At 36.9% G+C, this 24,688-nt stretch overlaps 1 protein-coding gene and 1 pseudogene across 3 annotated transcripts in view; one reads left to right on the top strand and one right to left on the bottom strand.

Moving 5' to 3' along the window:
* F8 (coagulation factor VIII) overlaps nt 1-24,688 on the bottom strand; it is a 211,571-nt gene that overhangs the window by 42,152 nt on the left and 144,731 nt on the right. For 2 of the 3 annotated variants that reach the window (XM_037037826.1, XM_037037828.1), the window contains 8 exons: nt 13,087-13,240; nt 10,942-11,154; nt 10,425-10,653; nt 10,120-10,302; nt 8,527-8,643; nt 7,719-7,790; nt 6,322-6,407; nt 823-978 (listed from right to left, as the gene is read on the bottom strand). In XM_037037826.1, the coding sequence (XP_036893721.1) occupies nt 823-978; nt 6,322-6,407; nt 7,719-7,790; nt 8,527-8,643; nt 10,120-10,302; nt 10,425-10,653; nt 10,942-11,154; nt 13,087-13,240 (1,210 nt within the window). Of the gene's footprint in view, nt 1-822; nt 979-5,230; nt 6,163-6,321; nt 6,408-7,718; nt 7,791-8,526; nt 8,644-10,119; nt 10,303-10,424; nt 10,654-10,941; nt 11,155-13,086; nt 13,241-24,688 lie in introns of those variants that run through there. The other variant, XM_037037827.1, reaches the window with a different exon arrangement.
* LOC118981111 (uncharacterized) lies at nt 17,470-17,588 on the top strand (annotated as a pseudogene).

Raw genomic sequence — 24,688 nt, 5'->3', positions numbered from 1 at the left:
TGAACTTTATTCTGAGGACAAGAGAGAGACATTGAAATGTTTTAGGTAGGAGAATTAGATGATTATCTTTAAAATGACATGCAGCTTTATTAGAGAAGAGACACGAGGAGAAGATTAGTTAGGAATGTAACAAAATAGGTCACTTGTGAGGTGGTCGGGTTCTGGGCTCTGGCAACAACAGCATAAATGAAATAGAAGAGACAAAAGAGGCATTACAAAGAAAGAATTGTCTGGATTAATGAATCAATTCATTAGGGGACATAAAAATGAAGGAAGAGTAGATGATGATGATAAGGTTTTAAGCCCTGTTTAATTCAGGGTCTTGAGCTGGGCCCTAGAGAATTCACCATTTCCCAAGATTTTACCTATCCTTTTGTGAGGAAGATGCAAATGTTCACCTTCATTCATTCTTTTGTCTTTCAAAGTCAATCCTCTCATCTACTGCTTGCTTGACATTTAACTTGATTGCCATATTGTCACCCCAAACTTAGAATATCTATAAGCAAACTCACAATCTTATCAATCCACCCATCCTGAATCACATATTTCCATCAATAGAGCATCTTTTCATTTCTATGAAAAAATGGATCTCATTAAAAGATAGTACCAAGGATCTCATAGATAATGAGATCATTATCTATGAGATCCTTGGTACTATCATTTTTTGGTCCATATATCCATAATCACTTGTAGTATGAATATGTGGAAAACTCTGTTTTGGAATTAAGTTTGCAGATACTAGGAGTGTTTATCCCATATATGAAATCTGTCAAAAGCTCTTTAAAAGATTCATGCGTTCTCTTGAAAGGACTAAGTACATACCATTAAGGTCCCAGTGGAATTCCCACGATAACTCTGCCATGTAGTCCCATCAAGACTATACATGATGATAAACTGAGAGATGTAGAGGCTGGAAAACTTCTGACGGGCACCCTGGGTCATGATGCTGTGAATAATCATTGGTGCCAACAAATCCACCTGCCGATTAAAACAACACTTTATTTTAAGTGTATATCCCACCTTCTGAAATTAATTATTGGCTTAAGAAGAATCTATATTTTTTAAAAGATTTTATTTATTTATCTTTAGAGGGGAAGGGAAGAAGATAGAGAGAGAAATATCAATGTATGGTTGCCTCTTGTGTGTCCTGCAACCCAGGCATGTTCCCTGACTGGGAATTGAACCGCGATATTCTGGTTTGCAGGCTTGCACTCAATCCACTGAGCTACACCAGCCAGGGCAAGAAGAATCTATATTGACACAGATCTGTCCAGTGTTACCTTGGGTGTGAAGGTGAAGCAGATACCAATGTTGAAATGAGGGTGTGTGTGAAGCCATGGGGTATATGATGGGAAGGAGTAAGGAAGGTGCTTATTGAGTTCCCAGCCTACTTCCTGTAAAACCAGAGCACTTTGAAATAATTGAGTCCCCATTTTCTCTACTTACATCCTTTGTGCTGCACATATGAACTCACATAATCCAGTGCTTTGTCTGTACCTCAGCCTAGCCAAAGCCAATTTTCTCCCTTCTGTTCAGAGCAGCTTCCATCCTAACATTTCTATCAGTGATAAACTGCTACTCCTCCTTCAAATGTTAGTTCAGAAACCATTTCTCCTCATTAGCCTTTCCTGACTTACCCAGACAAATTTAGTTCTGCTGCTCTACTCATATGCTTCCACTTCATTTTGTATAATAACTTCATTACATTAAATTATTGCACCATATTATAAAGGTTTCCTTGCTTATCTGCCTTCCTTGTTAGACAGATCCTTAAGTCAGTGAACCTCTTTGAGTCACCTAACCTCTCTGTGTATCAACTTTTTTATCTGTAAAGTGGAGACAATAGTGGTGTTTATCTCAAAGGGTTACCAGAAGGATTAAAGAGTTAATAAATGTAATATGCTGAGTTCAGTGCTTGATACATACTAAGCAATAAATGTCAGCTTTTATATTCTCTCTAGCACCATTACATAACATGGCACCTGTTACAATACTGATGCTTAGCAAATGTTTGAAATTAATGAGTGAGAAATGGCAGAGTAGTAGGGAATGATTTTTAAAAATATTTTATTTATTTATTTTTTAGAGAGAGGGGAAGGGAAGGAGAGAGAGAGGGAGAGAAACATCAATGAGTGGATGCCCCTCATGTGCCCCCAAATGGGGACTGGCCCACAGCCCAGGCATGTGCCCTGACTGGGAATTGAACCAGAAACCCTGTGGTCTGTAGGCCAGTGCTCAATCCACTGAGCTACACCAGCCAAGGTGGAATGATTGGTTTTTAAAGAAGAGGGCATGGACCATGCAGGCATTAAAAGGGGGTATCTACTACAGGAATTTTGGCTCCAGTTACTGCCTTAACAAGCAAGTGAAATTTCTTACAGATGTCTTGCACACTCAAATTGGATTGGTTATGACTGTTTTGCTTAATGACTGTGTACTTCAGTTGACTATAAGTTCCATCCATCCATCTATCCATCCATCTATTCAAAGAATATATTTTTTTGTACTTGTTATATGTCAAGCACTATTCTAGGTACTGGGAATACAGCAGGGAACAAGAAAAAAGTCCTATCTTCATGGAACTTACATTTGAGTTTGAGAAAGACTATCATATATATGGTTTTTTATAAAAAATTTAATTTATTTATTTTTAGACAGAGGGGAGGGGAGGGAAAAAGAGAGAGAGAAACATCAATGTATGGTTGCCTCTCACATGCTCCCTACTGGAGACCTGGCCCACAACTCAGGCATGTGTCCTGACTGGGAATTGAACCAGCAACTCTTTGGTTTGCAGGCCTGTACTCAATCCACTGAGGCACACCAGCCAGGTCCATATTTATATTTTTATTTACAGCACCATAGTGATAAGTGCCAGAGAAAAATGAGGCAGGGTAATAAGACAGAGAGTAGCAAATCTTCAGAAGCAACAGTGCCATTTTCCCCCCAAATTAGATTGTATTTCCAACTGAAGACACTTCATTTTTCCTCTTGGTCTTGTGGCATAAACAACTGAAAATGTCAGGTACAAAAATTATGCCTTTTGTTGGATCAGCTTTACTTTTTCTTCATGTAGCATATGAGAGGTCTTTTTTTTGGACTACTGATTATTGTACCTTCTAGTAGTTTTAATAATGACTTGCCAGCCCTGGCTGGTGTGGCTCAGTGGATTGAGTGCCAGCCTGCCAATCATAAGGTCGCTGGTTTGATTCCCAGTCAGGGTACATGCCTGGGTTATGGGCTAGTTCCCCAGTTGTGGGTGTGTAAGAGGTAACTGATCAATGTACCTCTTGCATGTTTCTCTCCCTCTATTTCTCACTCCCTTCTCTTCTCTCTAAATGTAAATAAATAAAATCTTTAAAAAATACTTGTTGAATAAAGCCTCACCAGTCCCCTTTTCCACTTATATTCTGTAACTGATGAATTCTTGGCAAATTGCCAATCTTATCTACTTCATTTTCTTGTTATAATGCCTTTTCTGCATTATAATCAGAATATTGGAGAAACTTGGCAATTACAGATTCAATATTGTTACCTATGTATCCAGCCAAGTATTTGAATATGATAGCAAGACACACCTCTATGAAGAAGTAAGCAAGGTGGTAATGAGTCACATAGCATACTAATACAAATATTGCAGTGGGATATCTCCATGGAGCTTGCCAACTGGCTATTGCTGATTGTCTGGTGTTGGTCACCTGACACCCGTCAAGCCAGTGTTCTCATGCCTGGTGGCCTGGCTTCTGTGCACCTGCCAGGCTTTCTCACTGGTATAGATGCCTACCCCAATTCCCCTTCCTGTCAGCACCCCCTTCAACACCAACTTCTTACCTGCTGGCTCTCTGGCACCATTTCTTTCTTTGTTATTTATTTATTTTTTTGCTTTAGAATTTTTTATTTTTCAATTACAGTTGACATTCAATATTTTTTTATATTAGTTTCAGGTATAAAGCATAGTGGTTAGACATTTATATAATTTATGAAGCAGTCCCCCTGATAATTCTAGTACCCACCTGGCACCACACATAGTAATTATATTTCTTCTTTTTTAAAGAGTTTCTTCATTTTATTTTTAGAAAGAGGGGAAGGAATGGGCAAACAGAGGAAGAGAAACATGAATGTGTGAGAGATTCAGATCGGTTGTCTTTCACATGGCCCCTACTGAGGACCTGGCCCGCAACACAGGCATGTGCCCTGACCATGAATCAAACCCATGATCTTTTGGTTCACAAGCCAGTGCTCCTGCCAGGGCTGGTTATTACATTTATTTATTGTATAAAGTTACCAGATAAAGGAAATATGTATGTGAACTTCAGTAGAACAGATGGCAAAAAACACCTTAAGGATCAGGTGATTTAATACAGGTTAGATGATAATGCAATAAAATAAATTTATAACTGGTTCAATTTCCATAAGCAAACAGTGGTAGTTAATAGGTGATTATCAACCTAAAAGGAGCATTCTGGAAATAGGATAGTATAATTATTATGAATTAAGTCTCTGGCTTCTCTGCAGCTGTGAAGCTGGGGAGATGCCAGCCAGGCCAAGCACAGTGGATCTTGTCCTCCCAGCCCTTTAACCCTCAGTAAAATAGTTTGAACCCCCCAAAAAATATAAGGCTCTGGAGCCTAACTATCAGGGTTTGAATTTGGCTCAGCCACCTGTTGGCTGTGTGACGGGGCAAGTTATTTAACTTTTTTGCTTCAACTTCCTTATCTGAAATGAGGATGACAACAATATCTACCTCATAAGGTTGTGGTGATGATTTAATAGCTTGCTTTGTTTTAAGAACATAGTAAGGAAGCCCTGGACACTTCAATATTTTGATCATGACTAATAAAATGTAAAATAGTTTAGTGATCAAGTCAATAAATTATGTGAAACAGGGAAGAGTAGGAAGTACTTCAGAAAACAGAATCTTGGCAAGCTGGAACAATGGGTCAAATCTAACAAGCAGAATCTTAACAGAGTGTATTACTCAGGGTTCTTTGGTTTGGAAGAGACAATTTACTAGTCTCATCAGAATATATTCAGTGAGGGAAATATAATTCCCTAAATAGAAATGAGGAAGCTATTACAAAAAATAAATGCATAGAATACATGTAGGGCAGCCAAATAGATTGACGTGTCCACTACATAGGGGTATATGCAAGGCTGAATGAGTGATAAACAAAGAAATACAAGGTGAGAACATGTGTTTTGGCAGTCTTACAAACAAAAATTCTTAGGGATTAGTGAACAGTCCCCTCAAATTAAGTCATAATTAGCAGTGCCTACAAAGCAAAAAAAAAAAAAGAATGAGCTGATGCGGTCCTCTGGAAGTTGATGTGGCATTAACAGATGTGCTCTTTGGGTCTGCTTAGTGGTAAGCCAGTTTATTTTTCCTGATTTCTATTTATTATTTTGACCTCAGGAGAAATAGAAGAGCAGATGCCATCTCACAAAGGAAAAAATATGTAGGGGAATGTCCTCAGGCAACTAAGAGAAAGAAGAAAGCTGCTGCATTATGAGAAGTGGATAGAGCTGTGGGTAGTTGGTGGTAAAACGTGTGTACATTAATCTTTCTCCAGGCTGTAAGTAGCTGAGGTGGGAGGCATGTTAGACAGCTTGAGAGAAGAGCTGTAAGCAGAAAAGTTTACTCCTTTTCCTGTTTGGGCTCTAGAAGGAATCTACCCTCGTGGTTTGGCAGAGAGGTTGAGTTGGTGATTCTAAGCTGCCCTCAGCTCTCATGTGTCACAGAAAGGATCCAGAAGTTCCCGTATGTATGACCTTGAAGAGACCACTGTCCTGACTGATCACATGTTGACATGATAATATTTTTGCATATGTCGTATTAAATAAAACATATTATTAAAATGATTTTACATGTTTCTTTTATAATGTGTCTATTAGGAAATGCAAAATTACACATGTGGTTTGCATTATATTTGTATTGCACAGTGCTGCTCTAGAAGAAATGTTACTTTACAAGATTGGACTAACTTTAGTGTTTTCTATTACTCAGTGGTATAGAATTTGTGAATAAGATGGATTCAGTTCTCTAAAATATGTAAAGAGAAAGGAGGGCCATAAGACACCTAGGCAGTTGGAGACATTAAATAATAGAGTGCACAGTCTTGGGAGGTGGTGACTTCAGTGTTGTAGAAGTATTCAGATTTTCTAATCCTGGTAAAATATTAAAAGCACATAAATAAAACACATCAACATGCTCCATTCTATTCTGGAGCTCTTTCCTCATTTGTTACCTGGAGTTTGATGAAAATATATAAAAGAGATATATAGTGCTGTGAGCTTGCAAGGGGAATATGTGATGTATTTTCTAACCTTGATCCAGGAAAACGGATCCTTGGTGCTCCAGGCGTTGACTGATCCAGAATAATGAAGTCTGGCCAGCTTTGGGGCCCACTGTCCTTTGCCCAAGAAAGGGAAGAGATTAGATTCAGTTGGGTTGATTCTAGACAGGAATAAAATTAGTCTCTTGAGAAAGGTTAATTCTAGCTGTGAAGAAGATAAAGGCATAAAGCACAGTAGTATCAATTACTAACTACCTAAGTGCTTTGCTTGTCTTTGTCCTTTTTATTTTCTAAAACTTAATAATTTTGTTGATCATTAGCACCTCTAGTTAGCTGATACTGGAATGTATTACCAGCACTACCAAATATTATTTCTTTATTACACAATGTACCTTCATCATGGAAAAATTAGAAAATGGGAAATAAAAATAAAATATAAGTAAATATAAAAATAGAAAAAATATCCTTACACTCAGAGAAAAATAGTACTATTTTGGTATATAACACTCAAGCCTCTTTTGCAAAGAAATTTTTTTCCCTGTAAAACAAGGGTTGGCAAAATTTTTACTGTAAAGGGGTTAGCTTTACCGATCATCTGGTCTCTGTCTTGGTTGTAATTACGTAACTGTTAGTGTACAGTGAGAGTAGCCATATGATTGTAAATGAATGGGTGTGGTTGGATGCCAATATAAGACTTTATTTTATTTTTTTAAAGATTTTATTTATTTGTCTTTAGAGAGGAAGGGAAGGAGAGAAGGAGAGAAACATCAATATATGGTTGCTTCTTGTGAGTTCCCTGCTGGGAACTGGCCTGCAACCCAGGCATGTGCCATGACTGGGAATCAAACCACGATCCTCTGGTTCGCAGGCCCGCGCTCAATCCACTGAGCTACACCAGCCAGGCCAAGACTTTATTTATAGATACTGACATTTGAATTTCATATAATTTCCACATCATAAGGTATTAGTCTTCTTTTGTATTTTCCCAATCATTTAAAAATGGAAAAATTTTTCTTATCTTGAAGGCCATGCAAAAACAGGTGATTGGCTAGATTTGGTCTGCAGGCTGCCGTTTACCAACCCCTGCTCTAAAACAGTGTTTGAGAACTCTCTATAGATCCTATTCAAGTTTAACTATCAATATTCATAGAAAAGGGGAGCTTCCTACTATAGTGAAGAGAATGGACTCAAAGGACACAACACTAAAGGCAGGCAGGACATTTAAGAATGTGGTGGTTTTACCCAGGTAAGAGGTGATGGTGGCCTAAATTAGGACAGCTCACAGTGGGAAATGAAAAGAAAACAGATTTGAGAAGCACCTATAGAGTAAAATCAATAGATGGAGATGGATTGGTTATTAAATTTCTCTAACAAAAGTAAGAAAGGTGTTATTAGTCTAGTTCTTAGAGAGAAAATAATAATATTTACCATATTGTCCTGAAGCTGTAATCTGAAAATCTCTAATGCGACCAGAAGCCATTCCCAGTGGAGCCTGACACTCTGTAATCAAACGAGGGGAACACGATAGCTAGAAGTGCAGAAAACTGAGCTTCACAAGTGCAAGTCAGTGAAAACAGGAGAATACCAACAAATGCTCATATTTTTAGTGTTTACTATGTGCCAAGAATTATATACAATATTTTATTATATAATCTCATTTAAGTCATCTCAACAAGAAAGTGTTAGAACTATTCACATTTTCAGCTGAGGATACTAGGGTCCATACATAAGTAGACCAGAGGGTCTCTTACTTGTTTAGGGTTAAATCTCAAGCTCTTCCAAGCAATATTTGTAAGTTATCTTAAGTAATTTAACCAAAATTAAGTTTCAAAATTTGCTGTTGGAGATCTTGGAGCTTCACAGAGTTGTGAAAAGAAAGAAATATTTTTTAGCACCCATTTGTTAAATATAGGATGGGGCAAAAGTCAGTTTACAGTTATTTGTATGGGAAAATAATACAATAATTAATAATACAAAAATAAACTCTGTTTTATGCACTCATAACTATAAACCTACTTTTGCCCCACAGTGTCTTTAGAGCATCAGGTTCAAAGTGTTCAAAGCTCCAAGCCCTCCTCTGAAGACTCTTATTATTTCTACCAGCAATATTCATTTCAGATTTGATGACTTTGAGCTTGCACTTATGTCTTGACCAAAGCAACCATTCTAGGAGGAAGAAAAGCTGTATAGATGTAGGGTGAGTAAGCAGGGAGCTTCTGCCCACATTGCTACTCACGCTTGCTATACACCAGAAAAAGAGTGCTCATCCCAGCTTGTAGGTGTTCACCAATAAGGCATTCTATTCTCCAAATTCCAACTTTGGATGGTAGCATTTCCACTGTCTCAAAAACACCTTAACAAAAACAAAAGGAACAAAAAAATTATTTTCACTAAAGAAATGAGAATGAGACACTTTTATAGAATATCAATGGAAATCTACCTAAGTAATTTCCACCATTATTGGACCCCTGAAACCCAAAGCACTTGCTGTCTGACCCCTATAAGTTGGAGACACTAGAGACTGAGTTCTGACAGCTCCCCACCCTGGGAAATAGGAGAGATGGCAACAGAATGCTTTGGTGGCAGGGACAGGTGGAAGCTACTTCATTAGGCCTGTTTCATTAGGGTTTTCAGAGCCATAGGTTTATTTCTCATTGACCAGATGAAGGCTCCTTGGGAAAGAAAAGTCAGAGAGGTCATCCCAGATCTAGTTTACTAAGGCTGCCTTGAGGGCTAAAGTAACCCTAGCAGCAGAAAGCTGGAAGTAAATGCTGAGGGTTTGAGAAATGAGTGGCCAACCACTTGGAGTAAAGGCGTAACCAACCAAGTCAAAGGGATTTCATGAGAGAGGGTCCCAAAAGGGAGTCTCTGAAGAACCCCTGAGAGTTGTCTGCAAGAAGATGAGACAGCACTTGAACAACAACAACAAAACTTTTTAAATTTTTAAAAAGAAAATAAATAAATAAAAAGTAAAAAAAATCTGTCAGGTGTGCAAAGTGTGAGGTTTGCTTATAACAATGGTGCTAGTTACAAGTAAATAGCGTCTATCCTATCCTTTACCTTGACCCTTTGCATGCTAGAGGTCAAAGCAGCAGCCATCAAGGAGTTGGGGGAAGCACAATAAGCATAGGTTAGAGAAACAGAGGACTCAACGATGACTTCCTTCCCCAATGCAGGCTCCCAGCCTGGTGCAGGCTCAAATTAGGCAAGGAGAGATTCAAGTTAAATCAAGTTCAGAAATTTTATAAATATCTTAGAGTGAAGTGAACGTTGTAATTTCTGATGAACTATATTTGTGATGTAAAGTGACCACAGGACTGCTTATTACTTAAGATAAGAGCGAACAGAAAAGTCATTGATCTTAACAGAAGTTTTACACAGAAATAGGGCAAATTTATTCCCACTATTATATCTGTTTTAAAGGGACAGTGGAGAACTAAAATGAAGTTGTGTTTGATCAACATTGTAAGTAGTGCTTAATCAACATATTGGTAATAGACATAAACAAATCACTCCTTGGCTAACTACTGGCACTATGTGAGATTTGAGATGGAAAAAAATCCTCTTCTTCCTAGGAAAGTGCTATGACATTATTCATTTATTCTGTTCCATTTACTTTACAGCACATTATCTGTATCTGAAATTTTCATGTTCATTTGCTAACTTATTTATTTCTTTGTAGGGTAAAGCTAGTTGAAAAAGTAAGTTACCCAAGAACAGGAGGTTTGTCTGCTTTGTTCACTGATCATATCCCCAGTGCACTAGACCATTTCAAGTAAATACTCAACAAGTAGAGTAGGTAGAAGAAAGAGCATGAACTAGCTCATACCTGGATAGAGGTTGTAGACTGCCATTTTATACTCCTCTTTTTTCCGTACAGTGAATACATGTCCACTGAAATGAATAGAATGGATGTTTTCACTGCTGCCCATACTGAGCAGATACCATCGAATCCTTTGATCTTGAGCCATTACTAACCCAGGTAGAGTATCCATCACATAGCCATTGATTGCTGAAGAAGGAAAATATAGTTAGAAGGCTGTTAAAAATCTACCATAGAAGTTTCTTTTCCTCCTTTGTCATAGTGCATGCTGCATTTCACGGTGAGTAATATTTGGGTGTGGAATATATTACCATGGAAGCGATAATTTTCTTTAAAAGTGGGGTCCTCCATCTGGATATTGCAGGGAGCCCTGCAGTTCCTTTCCATGTTTTCAGTGAAGTACCAGCTTTTGGTCTCATCAAAAATAGTGAAAAACAGAACAAATTCTTGCACTGTCACTTGTCTCCCGTAAGCAGGGTTCAGTGTGTTAGTGTGGCAGATCAGAAGAGGTCCAATCAAGCCTGAGTGCACATCTTTTTCCTGAGAGGGAAAACATCAATCCCATGAGTAGAAGCACTCTCACCTATGAACCAGAGTGGATTGGTATCATCTTTTATGCTCCTCCAACCTACTCTTCATTTTCTCATAGAACAATTCATCCTCCTCAGTATATTCCAGAATGGTATTTCTAAAATACAAATTTGATGCAACCTCCCCTATTTAAAGCTTCCCATTATGCTTAGGATAGACACCAAAATTCTTAGCAGATATTGCAAAGACAATTTCTTCTAAACCAGAAAGTGGCCAGCACAATGTAGACCTGCTTACCAGATCAACATCAGAAAAATAAGCCCAAGCTTTGCAGTCAAACTCATTTTTAGTGGGCGCCATATGATTTTGCACTTTCCAAAAGTAACTTTGGGTTTCATTAGGCTTGACAAACTTTTTTCTAGGTTCTTCTCCTCGCCTCTGATCTTCTTCATAAGAAATAAGGCTAGAATAAAAGGAGTAGGGACGAGAGGCCTGGTTTTTGAAAGTTACCTGCAGAACAAAATGGGTAAAAAAAAAAAGAATGCAAGCATTTTAGTGTTTATATTCCTAATAGTAATATCTATTTTTGCTTTATCCATATTTTAATGCCCAGAGGAAGTGGTACATAGGATGGATGTTGTTAGAACCCAAACTTAAAGCTCTATAAAGGAAACTATGAAGAATTTTTGTATTAAAAAATTTTAAGACATGCACTCAAAGTTGCAAAGGAGAAAATTCCTAAATACTAAAAAGCAATCCCAAAGTAAAAGGAAAAATATCACTCTAGGGGGTTTAAGAGACCATTATCTCAGGACTTGATACTTAGGTTAAGGTTCTTCATGACAAACTCCAGAATGAGCCCTGGCATCTCTCACACATCAATGTTTCTCTCCCTCTTTTTCTCCCTTCCTTCTCCTCTCTCTATAAATAAATAATATCTTTTTAAAAAATCCAGAATGAATGCATAAAATGTTTTAAAAGACTGGTTTTCAGATTTGAAAAAAAAGGACACATTTTCATAGGCCATATGAAAAGTAAAATGAAAATCAAGGCAGAAAAAAATCACTCACAATCCCATAACTTTAGATCCTTCTATATCCTTAATGTAAACCATCAATTGGGACAATGAATGACTATTTTTTGGGAAAAAATAAAACTACTTTGACTTTTGGCTCCCACAATGCACCAAAATAAATTCTAAGTCTATAGAAATTACTAATGGATTTAAAAGTTAAATCTTAAGAAATTAAACTGTAAAAGAAAGGACAAGAATGTATAGGTGATTTTAAGAAATCAAATTTCTGTATAGGGAAGGATTTTTATAAACATATAAGCTATGAAAGTGTTATAAAGGAAATATTTATAGGTTACTTCCTGAAATATAGAAACCTGTTTTAATTTAAAAACCACTACATATACCTTGGCTGGTGTGGCTAAGTGGATTGAGTGCCAGACTGAAGAAAAGGGTCACTGGTTCAGTTCCCAGTCGGGCACATGCCTGGGTTGTGGGCCAGGTGCCCAGTAGGGGGCATGTGAGAGGCAACAACATACTAAAGTTTCTCTCTTTCCCTTCCCCTCTCTCTAAAAATAAATACATAAAATCTTTTTTAAAAGATTTTTTATTTATTTATCTTTAGAGGGGAAAGGAAGGAGAGAAGGAGAGAAATATCAATGTGTGGTTGCCTCTCGTGAGTCCCCTGCTGGGAACTGACCCGCAACCCAGGCATGTGCCCTGACTGGGAATCGAACCACGATCGTCTGGTTTGCAGGCCCGTGCTCAATCCACTGAGCTACACCAGCCAGGGCCATAAAATCTTTAAATACATGTAAAGTTAAGAGAAAACAAACATGGAAAATGACTATTCATTAAAATGATCAATGATCATTAATAAATCAGTGATCTATATATGAAATATAAATTAATAAGGAAAGCACTCCCTCCAAAAATGTCAAATGTGAAAAGAACATTAACAGATAATTCAGTACAAAAAGTCTTAAAATGTTCATGTATTGAGTACATTGTAGTTTTAGAATTTTATCCTAGGGAAAGAGTTGTGATCGCAGCATTATTTAAATAGTGAAAAAAACTATCTATTCAAACTTAATGGTTAAATAGATCACAAATTCATGTAGTAAACTATTATGTCTTCTCTTGAAAAGATACTTAGGAAATGATTTTAAATAACATAAGAAATGTTTATGACATACATTTATTTAGTCAAAAAACTAGTAGAATTATATCTTGTATAATTCTGAACACACAAATAGAAGAATACTTTGGCAAAAAGATAAGAACATACAGCAAAATGTTAATAATGAGATTATTTTTCAATTTATTTTCTATATTTAAAAATTTTCAAAAGTGAGAATACATTATTTTTATAATCAGAGACAAAAATGTACAGAATTAATTTTCTTGTGATTCCATTGTCCTCAACTCACCATGATATTGTCTTGGACTTCTGCTCTTATACATGGACCCAGGAGTCCCAAGTGTTCATTTAGTTCTCCACGATATAAGGGCTGAGTGAAAGAGCTATCGGTAAATTCCTGGAAAACCACCTTCTTGAACTGAGGGATATTTCCATTCTGAGCCCTGAAGAAAAAAAACAGGATAACTAATATCCTTGTGGGCTAGGTATGTAGAAACACTTCAAATTCTTGCTTTCTCTATATTTGAGATACATTTAGAAGCACTGATTATAAATTGGAAGTGTAAAGAGGAATGGAGGGGAAAAAGAGGGATTAAAGATAACTTTTAGTTTCCTGATTTGGGCAAATGGGTAAATGGTGATGCAATTCACTGAGATGAAGAACCCTAGATGAGGAATAAGTTGGGGTTTACAGTTTTGGACACACAAGACATCTGTGTGTATTAAACTGGCAAATACACAAAGACTGGGAGTTCACAAAAGAGGTTTAGATGAAGCTCATCCATTTGTAGGTGGTACCCAAATTATGTGAGTGACTTATCAAAGTCAATAGTCAATTTTGTTATGTTCTCATCTTACTCTCCATCTAAGAAACATTTGAGTAGTTATCCACTCCATCCTCCTTGACACATTCTCTCTAGGCCTCACTAGTACGTAAGTTCCGTGAAATCAGGGTTTTTTCTTTGTTCTGCCCACTGCCATATTCCAAGTAGCTTGACCAAGTGCCTGGCATAAGGTAGGTGCTCAAAAAGTTTCTTGAGTGTTGAATGAATGTAGGGTTTATAAACATATTCTTTTTTTAGGTGTGGTTGTTAATAACTGAGAGTTTGCTATATAAGAAAAAGAAAATGAAAAATATGAACAGTGAAAGGACAGTAAACATTCTAAATATAAGAGAGCTCTAGGGTTCAGTCCTTGGATCTACTTTCTTTACTTAAAAAATTCCATTAAAATTGTAAACTAAAACTGTAGAACAAACTGCATAAAATAAATACATTTGGTACAAAAGTGCAACCATCATCTAGATTAAGAATATTGCCAGCAGCCCTGGCTGGCACAGTTCAGTGGATTGAGCACGGGCCTGCGAACCAGAGGATCGCGGTTTGATTCCCAGTCAGGGCACATGCCTGGGTTGCAGGCCAGTTCCCTGCAGGCCAACTCCCAGCAGGGGACACACAAAAGGCAACCATACATTGATGTTTCTCTCTCTCTCCTTCCCCTTTAAAGGTAAATAAATAAAATCTTAAAAAAAAAAGAATATTGCCAGCAATCCAGAAGACTCGCTCTGTGTACCTTTCCAATCACATTCTCTCCCTTCCCACTAAAGGTAACCACCATTTTCATGTTTATGATAATTATTTCTTTGCTTTTCTTCATAATTATACTATTTATGTATACATCCCTAAGATATAGTTTAGTTTTTGAAGTAAGTGAAATCATATTGTATACATTTTTTGGTTTCTGGATTCTTTCATTCAGCATTATGGTTGTGAGATTCATGTACTTTGTTTAGCTATAGTTTGTTCATTCCCATTGTGGTATAGTAGTCCATTGTGTGAATATACCACAGTCATGGACATTGAAGTTGTTTCTAATTTTTGGTGTTTACACAAAGTCCTGCCATGAACCTTCTCGTAAGTGTATTTTGCTGAATGTACAGTATATATGCATTTCCACTGGGCACATATCTCGAAGTGAACTAGCTGAGTATGCAGATGTTCAGCTTTGTTAGATACCTCCACACCGTTTTCCAAAGCTTTTGCACCATTTTCCATTTTTATCAGCAATGTATGAGAGTTCAATTTGATCCAAATCTTTCCAAACACTTGGTATTAACTTTGTTTTTACATTTTGGCCTTTCTGATGGCTGCATAGCATGGGTCTGTTGTTTTATTTTGCATTTCCATGATTAATAATGAAGTTGAGCATCTTTCCTTATAAGTAATAGCCATGGGATTTCCTCTTTTGTGGAATGCCTATCCAAGTTTGTTTGCAGGGTGGTTTTTTTTTTTTGCCAATTTTTTCTGTGGGATAATCTGCCTTTTTTCTTATTGATTTGAAGGAGTATTGCATGTAGTCTTTATTTTATTTTTTAAATTATTTTTATTTATTATGCTATTACAGTTTTCCCAACTTTTCCCCCTTTATCTTCCCTCTGCCCTGCCCCCTAACCCTCCAGCATTCCCCCTCTTAGTTCATGTCCATGAGTTGTACACATAAGTTCTTTGAGTCCTCTGTTTTCTATACCATTTTTATCTCTACTGATCTATTTTATGCCTACCAATTATGCTTCTTCTTCCCTGTACCTCCCCCCCCCATTCTTCCCTTCCCTTTCCCCACTGAAATCCCTTCATGTGATGTCTATTTCTCTGATTCTGTTCCTGTTCTAGTTGTTTGCTTAGTTTTTGTTTTCATTGTTTTTCTGTTCTTTTAGGTTAATTTATTGATAGTTGTGAGTTTGTTGCCATTTTATTGTCGATGTGAGTCTTTTGTTGGCTATTTATGCTGCAAATAGCTCCTATTCTGTGACCAACCTTTTAATTCTATTTTCTTATCTTTTGATGAGCTTAAGTTCATAATTTTAATGTGGTGATACTTATAAAAATACTTCCTGGTTACTGCTTTTTGCAACTTGAAGCCAATTCTCTCTTTTTTTTTTAAGATTTTATTTATTTATTTATCTTTAGAGGGGAGGGAGAGAAAAATCAATGTTTGGTTGCCTTTCATGTGTTCCCTGCTGGGAGATGGCCTGCAGGGAACTGGCCTGCAACCCAGGCATGTACCCTGACTGGGAATCGAACCGTGAGAAGCCAATTCTCTTTATTCCCCAATTCTGAGGTTGTTAAGACACACTTTTTTTTTTTCATCTAAGAGACTTTTTTTTTATGTTCACATTTAGACTTGTAAACCAATGTGAGTGGATTTTTGTGTTTGATTGAGTTAAACATCCAATTTAATGTTTTTTCCATGTGGGTATCAAAATTTTTCAGCAAATTTTATTAAAAGCTATTATTCTACAACATCTTCATTATAAATCAAGTTTCAATATGTTATACAGCAATTACTCCCACCTTGTTCTTCTTTTTCAAGAGGGTCTTGTCAATCCTTGACCCTTTGTATTTTAAAATCAGCCTGTTGAGTTCTATAAGAGAAAAGTCCTGTTGAGATTTTCATTTGGATTGTATGGAATCTATAGATCAGTTTGGGGATAATTTACATTTTCATAATATTGCATTTTTCAGTTCATGTACATGGGCCACCTTGGCTTTTAACTCTTCTTTAAAGTTTCTTATTAAATTTCCTTTTTTTCCCATAGAGACCTTGAGAAAATTGTGTATATTTATTTCTAGGTACCTGTGACTATTTTATTCCATTGTAAATGGGATGTGCTATTAATTTTATTTTCTACCTGTCTGTGGCTATTATATAGATATATAATTATCTTTTGTATATTGATTTTGCATCCCACAAACCTGCTATCCTTCTTAGTTAATTCTAATAATTTACATGTAGATATTTATTTTTTTCTATGTACACAGTTCATATCATCTGTAACTTAGGACTGTTTTGTTTCTCCCTTTCCAACCTTCATACCTTTTATATCTTTTTATTGCTTTAGTGTGTTGGTTAGCACCTCCAGTACAGTACTGAATAGAAGTGATGATAAAGAAGGGTTCCTAACCTCCAAAGGAAAGCTTTCAATGGATCAGTATTAAATATGATGATTGGTGTAGGTTTTTGTAGATACTGTTTCTCAGAATAAGGGAATTCCTTTCTATTCTAATTTGCTGAAAGTTTTAAAAACATGTGTGGATACTAAATTTTAAGCACTTTTTTCATGAAATGAGTTATATACTTTTTATACTTTATCTTGTTAATATGACAAATTATAATGATTTAAAATGTTAAATTAACTTTGCAATTCAAAGATTACATTGACATATTTGTCTATCCTTGTATCAACATAATACTGTATTAATTACTGTAGCTTTACAATAACTTCTGATATCTGACAATATCACTCTTTCCTCTTCAAGATTTCTCTCTATGCACTGCTTTAGCTACATATCACACATTTTAATACATGATATTTACATTTTCATTTGGTTAAAAATATATCTGCTTTGACAAACACATTATTTAGAAGTGTGCTGCTTAATTTCTAGTTAACCTTCTAGCTGATTTAATGTTTAATTTATTAGAGAACACATTTTATGTTTTCAATTTATTAAAATTTCTTGTTTTGTGGCACAGCATATGGTCTAATTATTAAATGTCCCATGTGAACTTGAAAAAATGTTAAACCTGCAGTTGTTGGGTGTGCTCCATTAATCATGTTCAAATCTTCTATATTCTTATTGATGTTTGGGTGTTCTTTAAATAAGTTATCACTATCGCTTCTCGGCCTTTTGGCTAAGATCAAGTGTAGTATCTGTTCTTATCAGTTTAATAAGTTATCACTAAATATGATTGTGAATTTACCTATTTCTATATTAAATTATGCCAAGTTTTACTTTATGTATGTTGAAGCTATATTATTAGGTTAATACAAATTTTAGAATTTTATATCTGACTATTGAATTGACCTTTTATTATTATAACATTTCCATTTTATTTCTAGAAACTTTGCTTTAAAGTTGACTTTCAATCTGAGTCCTATTTTAAATGTGTCTATTGTAGACACTATAAAGCTTTGGTTTATGGTTGCCATGAGGTTCATACCTATCCATCTGTATATATAGCAGTCTATATATACAGTTAGTGATAGTCATTTTAATTCAAATGCATTCTAAAAGCACTACATTTTTATTCCCTCCACGCTTTATGTTTGTGATATCATATATATTTTTGTTTTGTGAATTCTCTATTTATTATAGTTATAGTTAACTTTGCTACTTTTGTGTTTTAACTTTCATATTGGTATTTTAAGTAGATGAATCACTGTGTTTATTACATATTTGCCTTTAAGAGTGAGAGCATTTTGTTTCCTGTATTTTCTAATTTCTGGTTATGCCCTTTTTTTCTGCCTAAATAAGACCCTTTAACACTTCTTGTAGAGCTGGTTTAGTGGTGGTGAACTCTTTTAGTTTTTGCTGGTCTGGTAAAATCTTTATCTCCCTTTCATTTCTGGATGATAACCTCGCCTGATAGAGTACTCTAGGTTGTAGGTTTCTTTCTGTAAGCACTTTAAATCTTTCCTACCACTCCCTTATGGCCTATAGAGCTGCTGCTGAGAAATCAGCTGATAGCCTTATGGGGTTTCCCTTGTATGTGACCTGCTGTTTCATTCCTGCTGCCTTCAAGACTGTCTATCTTTAACTTTTGCCATTTTAATTACAATATGTCTTGGTGTGAGCCCCTTTGGGTTCATCTTGTTTGGAGCTCTCTGTGTTTCCTGTACCTGAATATCTGTTTGCTTCCCCAGATCAAGAAAGTTTCAGCCATTACTTCTTCAAATATACTTTCTGCTCCTTTCTCTCTTCTCCTTCTGAAATTCTTATGATGTGATTGTTAGAGCATTTCATGATGTCCCAGAGGTCCCTTATATTATCTTTATTTTTTAAAATTCCTTTTTTCATTTTTGTTCTTGTGATTAGGTGATTGTCACTATTCTGTCTTCCAGGTCACTAATTTATTCTTTTGTATTAATTAATCTGATGTGGGTTCCTTCTAATGTATTTTATTTTCATTATTGTATTCTTCATATCTGACTGGTATTTATTATATTTTCTAACTCTTGTTGAAGTTTTCTCTGATTTCCTTTATTCAGCTCTCAAGTTTGCTGAGCATAATTATGACTGTTTTTTTTGAATTCTATATCAGACAAATTACTTATCTCCATTTCATTAGAATTTTTCTGTTTTTTTCTTGTTCTTTCATTTGGGGGATATTCTTCTGTCTCCTCATTTTGTTTGACTGTTAGTGTTTGTTCCCTTGAGTTAGATAACTAGCTATCTTTCCCAATCTTGAAAAGTGGCCTCTGTGTTGATTGTGTGCCAGATGGTTTTGGCAGGGTTTTTTTTTAAATTTTTGTTTATTTATCTTTAGAAGGGAAGGGAAGGAGAGAAGGAGAGAAATATCAATGTATGGTTGCTTTTTGGTGCATCCCCTGCTGGGAACTGGCCCGTCTTGGGAACTGGCCTGCAACCCGGCCACATGCCCTGATGGGGAATCGAACAGTGATCTTTTGGTACACAGGTCCATGCTCAATCCACTGAGCTACACCAGCCAGGGCTTTGGCAGGTTAATTGTAGTCAGGGTGGGTGCATTTGGTGCCTGATGGGCCTTCTGATCAAAAGGAGTGGGTTTTTGCTGGGGCAGTCTGATGTACATGTGTCCATAGTAGCTCAGTGTTGTTCTGGCTGTGGACAACACAATTGACCTCTGGTTTATTGCTGTTTTTAAGTCATGGCCCTACCAGACTTTTTATTGAGAGGTTACAAAGTCTTTGTTCTCTCAGCACTAAGACTTTTTTGCAAAGGCCACCAAGAAAGAAAACATCTAGTGATCATCACCTCAACTAGGTAGCCCCCTCTCCCTTCTCCACTTAAATTTTAGTTTGCCTCATTCCTCTTGCTCCACAGCTTCCCATGATTATTTAAGATATGGATTTTAAAATTTTCTAGTTTTTAGAGTTGTTGCAGCAGGAGTGTGGCTTTCTGTTACCTACTCTCTACCCAGAAGCAGAAGCCATACTAGCTTTCTTTTGATTAACATTTAAATGCCGTGCCATTTCCCATTTTCTTGCTTTCAACCTTTTATACTTTTATGTTTTACATCTGTAGCTTGGAAACAGTATCAACTTGTATTTTATTTCAATGTCAGGTATACCACCATTTTAACTGGATTATTTAGTTCATTTATAATTAATATTATTTCTAATACATATAGATTAGTATCTACCATCTTTTTCCTATTCCATGGTTCTTTCTCCCTGTCTTGAATTTTTATATTTTGATTATTTTATACCATTTCATTTTTTCTTTACTCCTTTAGTTGCAAACTTGATGCCTATCATTTTAGTGCTTACCTTAGAAGTTGCAACATGCATCTTCATGTAAGCAATATCTTTTAAAAAAAGATTTCCAGCCTTATCAAGATGTAATTAAAATACAACTAACTATAGGAATGGGAGAAAAAACATACAACTAACTACATATATTTAAAGTGTACAATTTGATGAGATTTTTACAGATGTACACAGTTATAAACCCATCACAATAATCAATATAATGAACATATTTATCACTCCCAAACATTAAATCGATTTTTACTGTTCTTCTGAACAATAAATACAAGGGCATTAGAATACTTTAATTCTATTTACCCCTACCTCACTTATAAGCTCATTTTTGGTATAATTTTATTACATAGGCCTTTTTTCCATTAAAACTTGTTTTAATGGGTCTCAAAATTCTGTTAAAATTTTAGTCAAGTTGTTTCCATCAAAAAATATTGATTTTAGGGACCTCCGGCCAAGATGGAGGCATAGGTACAGATGCTTGGCTTCCTTGCACAACCAAAAGAAAGAAAACAACCACTTTAAAAAACAATAAACAACCAGGGCATGGAAGATAGCTGTGAGGTAGGTGGGACCTGAACTCACTTGCTTGTGAACCCAACTGGGACACCTACCTGATCTTCTGAAGAACAGGGTGAACAGCCCATGGAATCCCAGCTTATATGAAGTTTGGAAGCCAAAGATTGCAGAGAACTTTTAAAAACAGATGGTAAGGAGATTGGGTAGGCCCATGGGAAGGTTCCTGGGACCTGTGCCAGAGAACCATGGCTGCTGCAGACTGTGCCTGCAGTGCCAGGGACCACAGATGCAGCAGGGGCTTTGGAGGAGAGCTGAATCAGTGACTAACTTCACAGCTCCCTTCCCTCCCAGAGCAGGGAAGCCAGTCCCATACCAGGAGAGACCTGAATGTTTAAAGTCACTGGGGGAATAAAGACTTGGTGGGAGGCCCACAGAGACAGAATTCCCCAGCTGGGACTGTGGTCACTGGCTAGGACAATACCAGAGAAACTGGGGAGTGGGGTGATACCTGGAGATGGGAGAAGAGTTGGGCTGCAACTGACCCTGACCCAGACAGTCTCAGGACTGGTTAGAGAGTTGGGCTGTGTGAAAAGCCAAGAGCTTGTTAAGAACTGTCAGCCACAACCAAGGGGAATTTGTTTTAAAAAAAAAGGTTCTCAGCAGCTAGGCAAGGGACTCTCCCGCCCTGTGACCAGGCCAACAAAGAGGGAGGAGGAGGGGCGTGATTTGTTCCAAATCAGGGTGCCTCATTAACTGATCAAAGTAGATTAGCAGGGGCTTGGAGGAGTAGTAGGCCCCAGAGAGACCTAATTTGTTAGGGGAACTAAAATGCCCTGAAGGGACTTTGTGCATGTGCAGTACCCAGGCCAGCAAAGAGGGAGGAGGGGGTGCCAGTTGCTCCCACTTGGTGCACCACACGGACTAATCAAAGGGTGGCACAATGAGGTGGATTAAAAGTGCTGGCCTGTCATGTATGGAGAGTGGGGGCCATGCAGCACTTTTAGGGCTTTTGCTGGAGGTTGGACACCTGTGAATATTGTGGCCCATACTGAGCTCCCAGCACAGAAGCACAAGAAAAAAAATCAGAGCCCTTCCTCCCTCTGCCTGTAGCATCCAGGAAGATCAGCAGAACCCGCTTGGAAGATTTAAAGTCCATAGGAGGCATTTTTTTTTCTTCCAAGTGTAAGACAATAAGACTTGGAGCTTTGAAAGGGCCAAACACAGATCCAGAGAGCTATCAGAAGGCTAACACCAACAACTGACAGAAATTTCACTTAGCTACCCTACAGAGCTAGCATTTTATTTTTTACTTTTGTTATTATTACTTTTGTTATTATTTTATTTTTAAATTTATCTTCCTTCCATGTTGTTTTCTTTGTTTGATTTCATTGTTTGACTGGTTTTCTTTGTTCTCCATTTCATATTGCATTTTAATTTCTCTTCCTTCACTTCACTTGTATTCCAATAACACACTACTCTTGGTCTTTTACATTTTATTCTTTTTATTCAGGTCATATATTTCTTGTCATATTATTGTTGTTTCAATTCCCACACAGTAACCTTCCCTGGTCTTGGTCCATTTTACTATCTTCCTGAGCTCTATTACTGTTTGGTTAACTTTATTCTCTTACCAACAAGCCAGGTTTCTATCCCTTACTCTCACTATATCCCACCATCTAACCTCGCATTAGTGCTCTGCTTTCTGGGGTCATCTCACATTCTTTTTACCCTATAATAAGAGTCTTCTCTCTTTTTTATCTTTTATAAAACATGGCTAGTTGGGTGAAATATCATGGTTATTGCTGTACTTCTCCAAAGGATCTCCTGTTTTCTACTTTTTGGTGTGTTAAATCCAATAAAATACTCTCCTGCTGTCTTCATTCATTTCACCTTCACCCAGCCCCAATTACATACAAGATAAGGTGGGAGTTGTGAGTACTAGTAAACCCACTGGAGGAGAGAACACATCAACAAAGGAACCACCAACAAGTAAAACCCAAGTACAACAAGGGAGCCCACACAAATGGAAGAAAGGGCAAACCTAGAGCATCCAGCCAAGGAGATCAAAGAGACTGCACCACTGAGTCCCACAGAACTCCTAACATAGAAGTTCACCCTACAAAGACTCTAGCAAAGCAGAGCATCAGGAATCATAGAAAAAAAAGACTCACCTAAAATGGGGAGATAAAGAAACAACCTGCAGTTGACAGGAATGGAAGATTCCCCACTAAAAGAGCTTAATGAAATGGAGGCAAGAAAACTGTCAGATATAGAATTCAAAACAATGGTTATAAGGATGCTCAAGGAACTCACAGACAACCACAAGAAACTGAGTGAGAATTACAATAGTATGAAAAAGGAAATACAAACTATGAACAAGAACCAGGGAGAAATGAAGAATACAATTTCTGAAATAAAAAACACACTGGAAATAATTACAAGCAGGCCGGATGAAGCAGAGGACTGAATTAGTGAGCTGGAAGACACAGTAGAAAGAAGTACCCAGGTAGAGAAGACACATGAAAAAAGACTAAAAAATATGAAGATAGCTCAAGAGAACTGCAAGACAACACAAAATGCAACAATATTTGAATCATAGTGATACCAGAAGAAAAGGAGCAAGGGATATAAAACCTGTTTGAAAAAATAGCTACAGAAAAGTTTCTGAACCTGGAGAGGGGAAAAACCATGCAAGTTCAGGAAGCACAGAGGAAATCAAGATGAACTCAAAGAAGCCTACTCCAAGACACATCATAATTAAAATGCCAAGTTTTAAAGACAAAGAGAGAATTTTAAAAGCACCAAGGGAGAAACAAAAAGTAACATGCAAGGAGCTCAGATAAGGCTACCAGCTGGATTTATCAACAAACACTACAAGCCAGGAGAGAATGGCAAGATATATTTCAAGTAATAAAAAGAAAATGCCTGCAATCAAGTCTGTTCTACCCTGTGACGCTCTCAGCTAAAATGGAAGGCAAAAGAAGGAGTTTCCAAGACAAAATAAAACTGAAAGAATATACCATAACTAAACCAGCACTGGAAGATATGCTAACAGGACTGCTATAAGAAGAGGAAGGAAATGAGTGAAAGAGAGAGGAACACAGGTACGAAGAGGGAAAATGAATAAGTACCTATCAATAATAATCCTAAATGTTAATGGATTAAATGTTTCAATCGATGACATAGGGGAGATAAATGGATAAGAGAATATGATCCACACGTATGCTACTTACAAGAGACCCACATCAGAACAAGAGATCTACACAGACTGCAAGTGAAGCCTTTGAAAAAAAAATATTCCAAGCAAATGGGTAGGACAAGGAACCTGGTGTAGCAATATGTATATCAGATAAAATAGACTTCAAAACAAAAGCCATAAAAAGAGACACTGAAGGACACTTCATAATACTGAAGTGAAGAATCAATCAAGAAGACATAGCCCTGGCTGGTGTGGCTCAGTGGATTGAGCACAGGCCTGAGAACCAGAGGATCACGGTTCGATTCCCAGTCAGGGCACATGCCTTGGTTGCAGGCCAGTTCCCTGCAGGCCAGTTCCCAGCAGGGGAAACATGAGAGGCAACCATACATCAGTTTCTCTCCCTCTCTCCTTCCCCTCTAAAGATAAATAAATAAAATCTTTAAAAAAGAAGAAGACATAAACACTGTAAGCATATATGCACCCAACATAGGAGCACCAAATAAATAAGGAAAATCTTGGAGGACTTTGAGAAAGATATAGACAAGCAACACACTTATATGAGGGGCTTTTAACACCCTACTGTCAAAAATGGATAGATCTTCCACAGAAAATATCAAGGATATTTTGGCATTGAACAATGCCCTAGATCAAATGCACTTAAAAGAGATATATAGAACCTTTCATCCCAAAGAAGCAAATACACATTATTTTCAAATGTACATGGAACATTTTCAAAGATAGACCACATGATAAGACAAAAAACAAGCCTCAACAATTTCAAGGAACTTGAAATCATACCAAGCATTTTCTTAGACCACAGGGGTCCAAAACTAGAACTGAACCTCAAGGGAAAAACTCAAAAACACTAAAATT

This window comes from Sturnira hondurensis, unplaced genomic scaffold (genome assembly GCF_014824575.4).
Source record: "Sturnira hondurensis isolate 20B ecotype Veracruz unplaced genomic scaffold, ASM1482457v3 Scaffold0023504, whole genome shotgun sequence".
NCBI classification, from domain to species: Eukaryota; Metazoa; Chordata; class Mammalia; order Chiroptera; family Phyllostomidae; genus Sturnira; species Sturnira hondurensis.
Note: the sequence above shows the minus strand (reverse complement) of the source record. Positions and strands in the feature narration are given on the sequence as shown.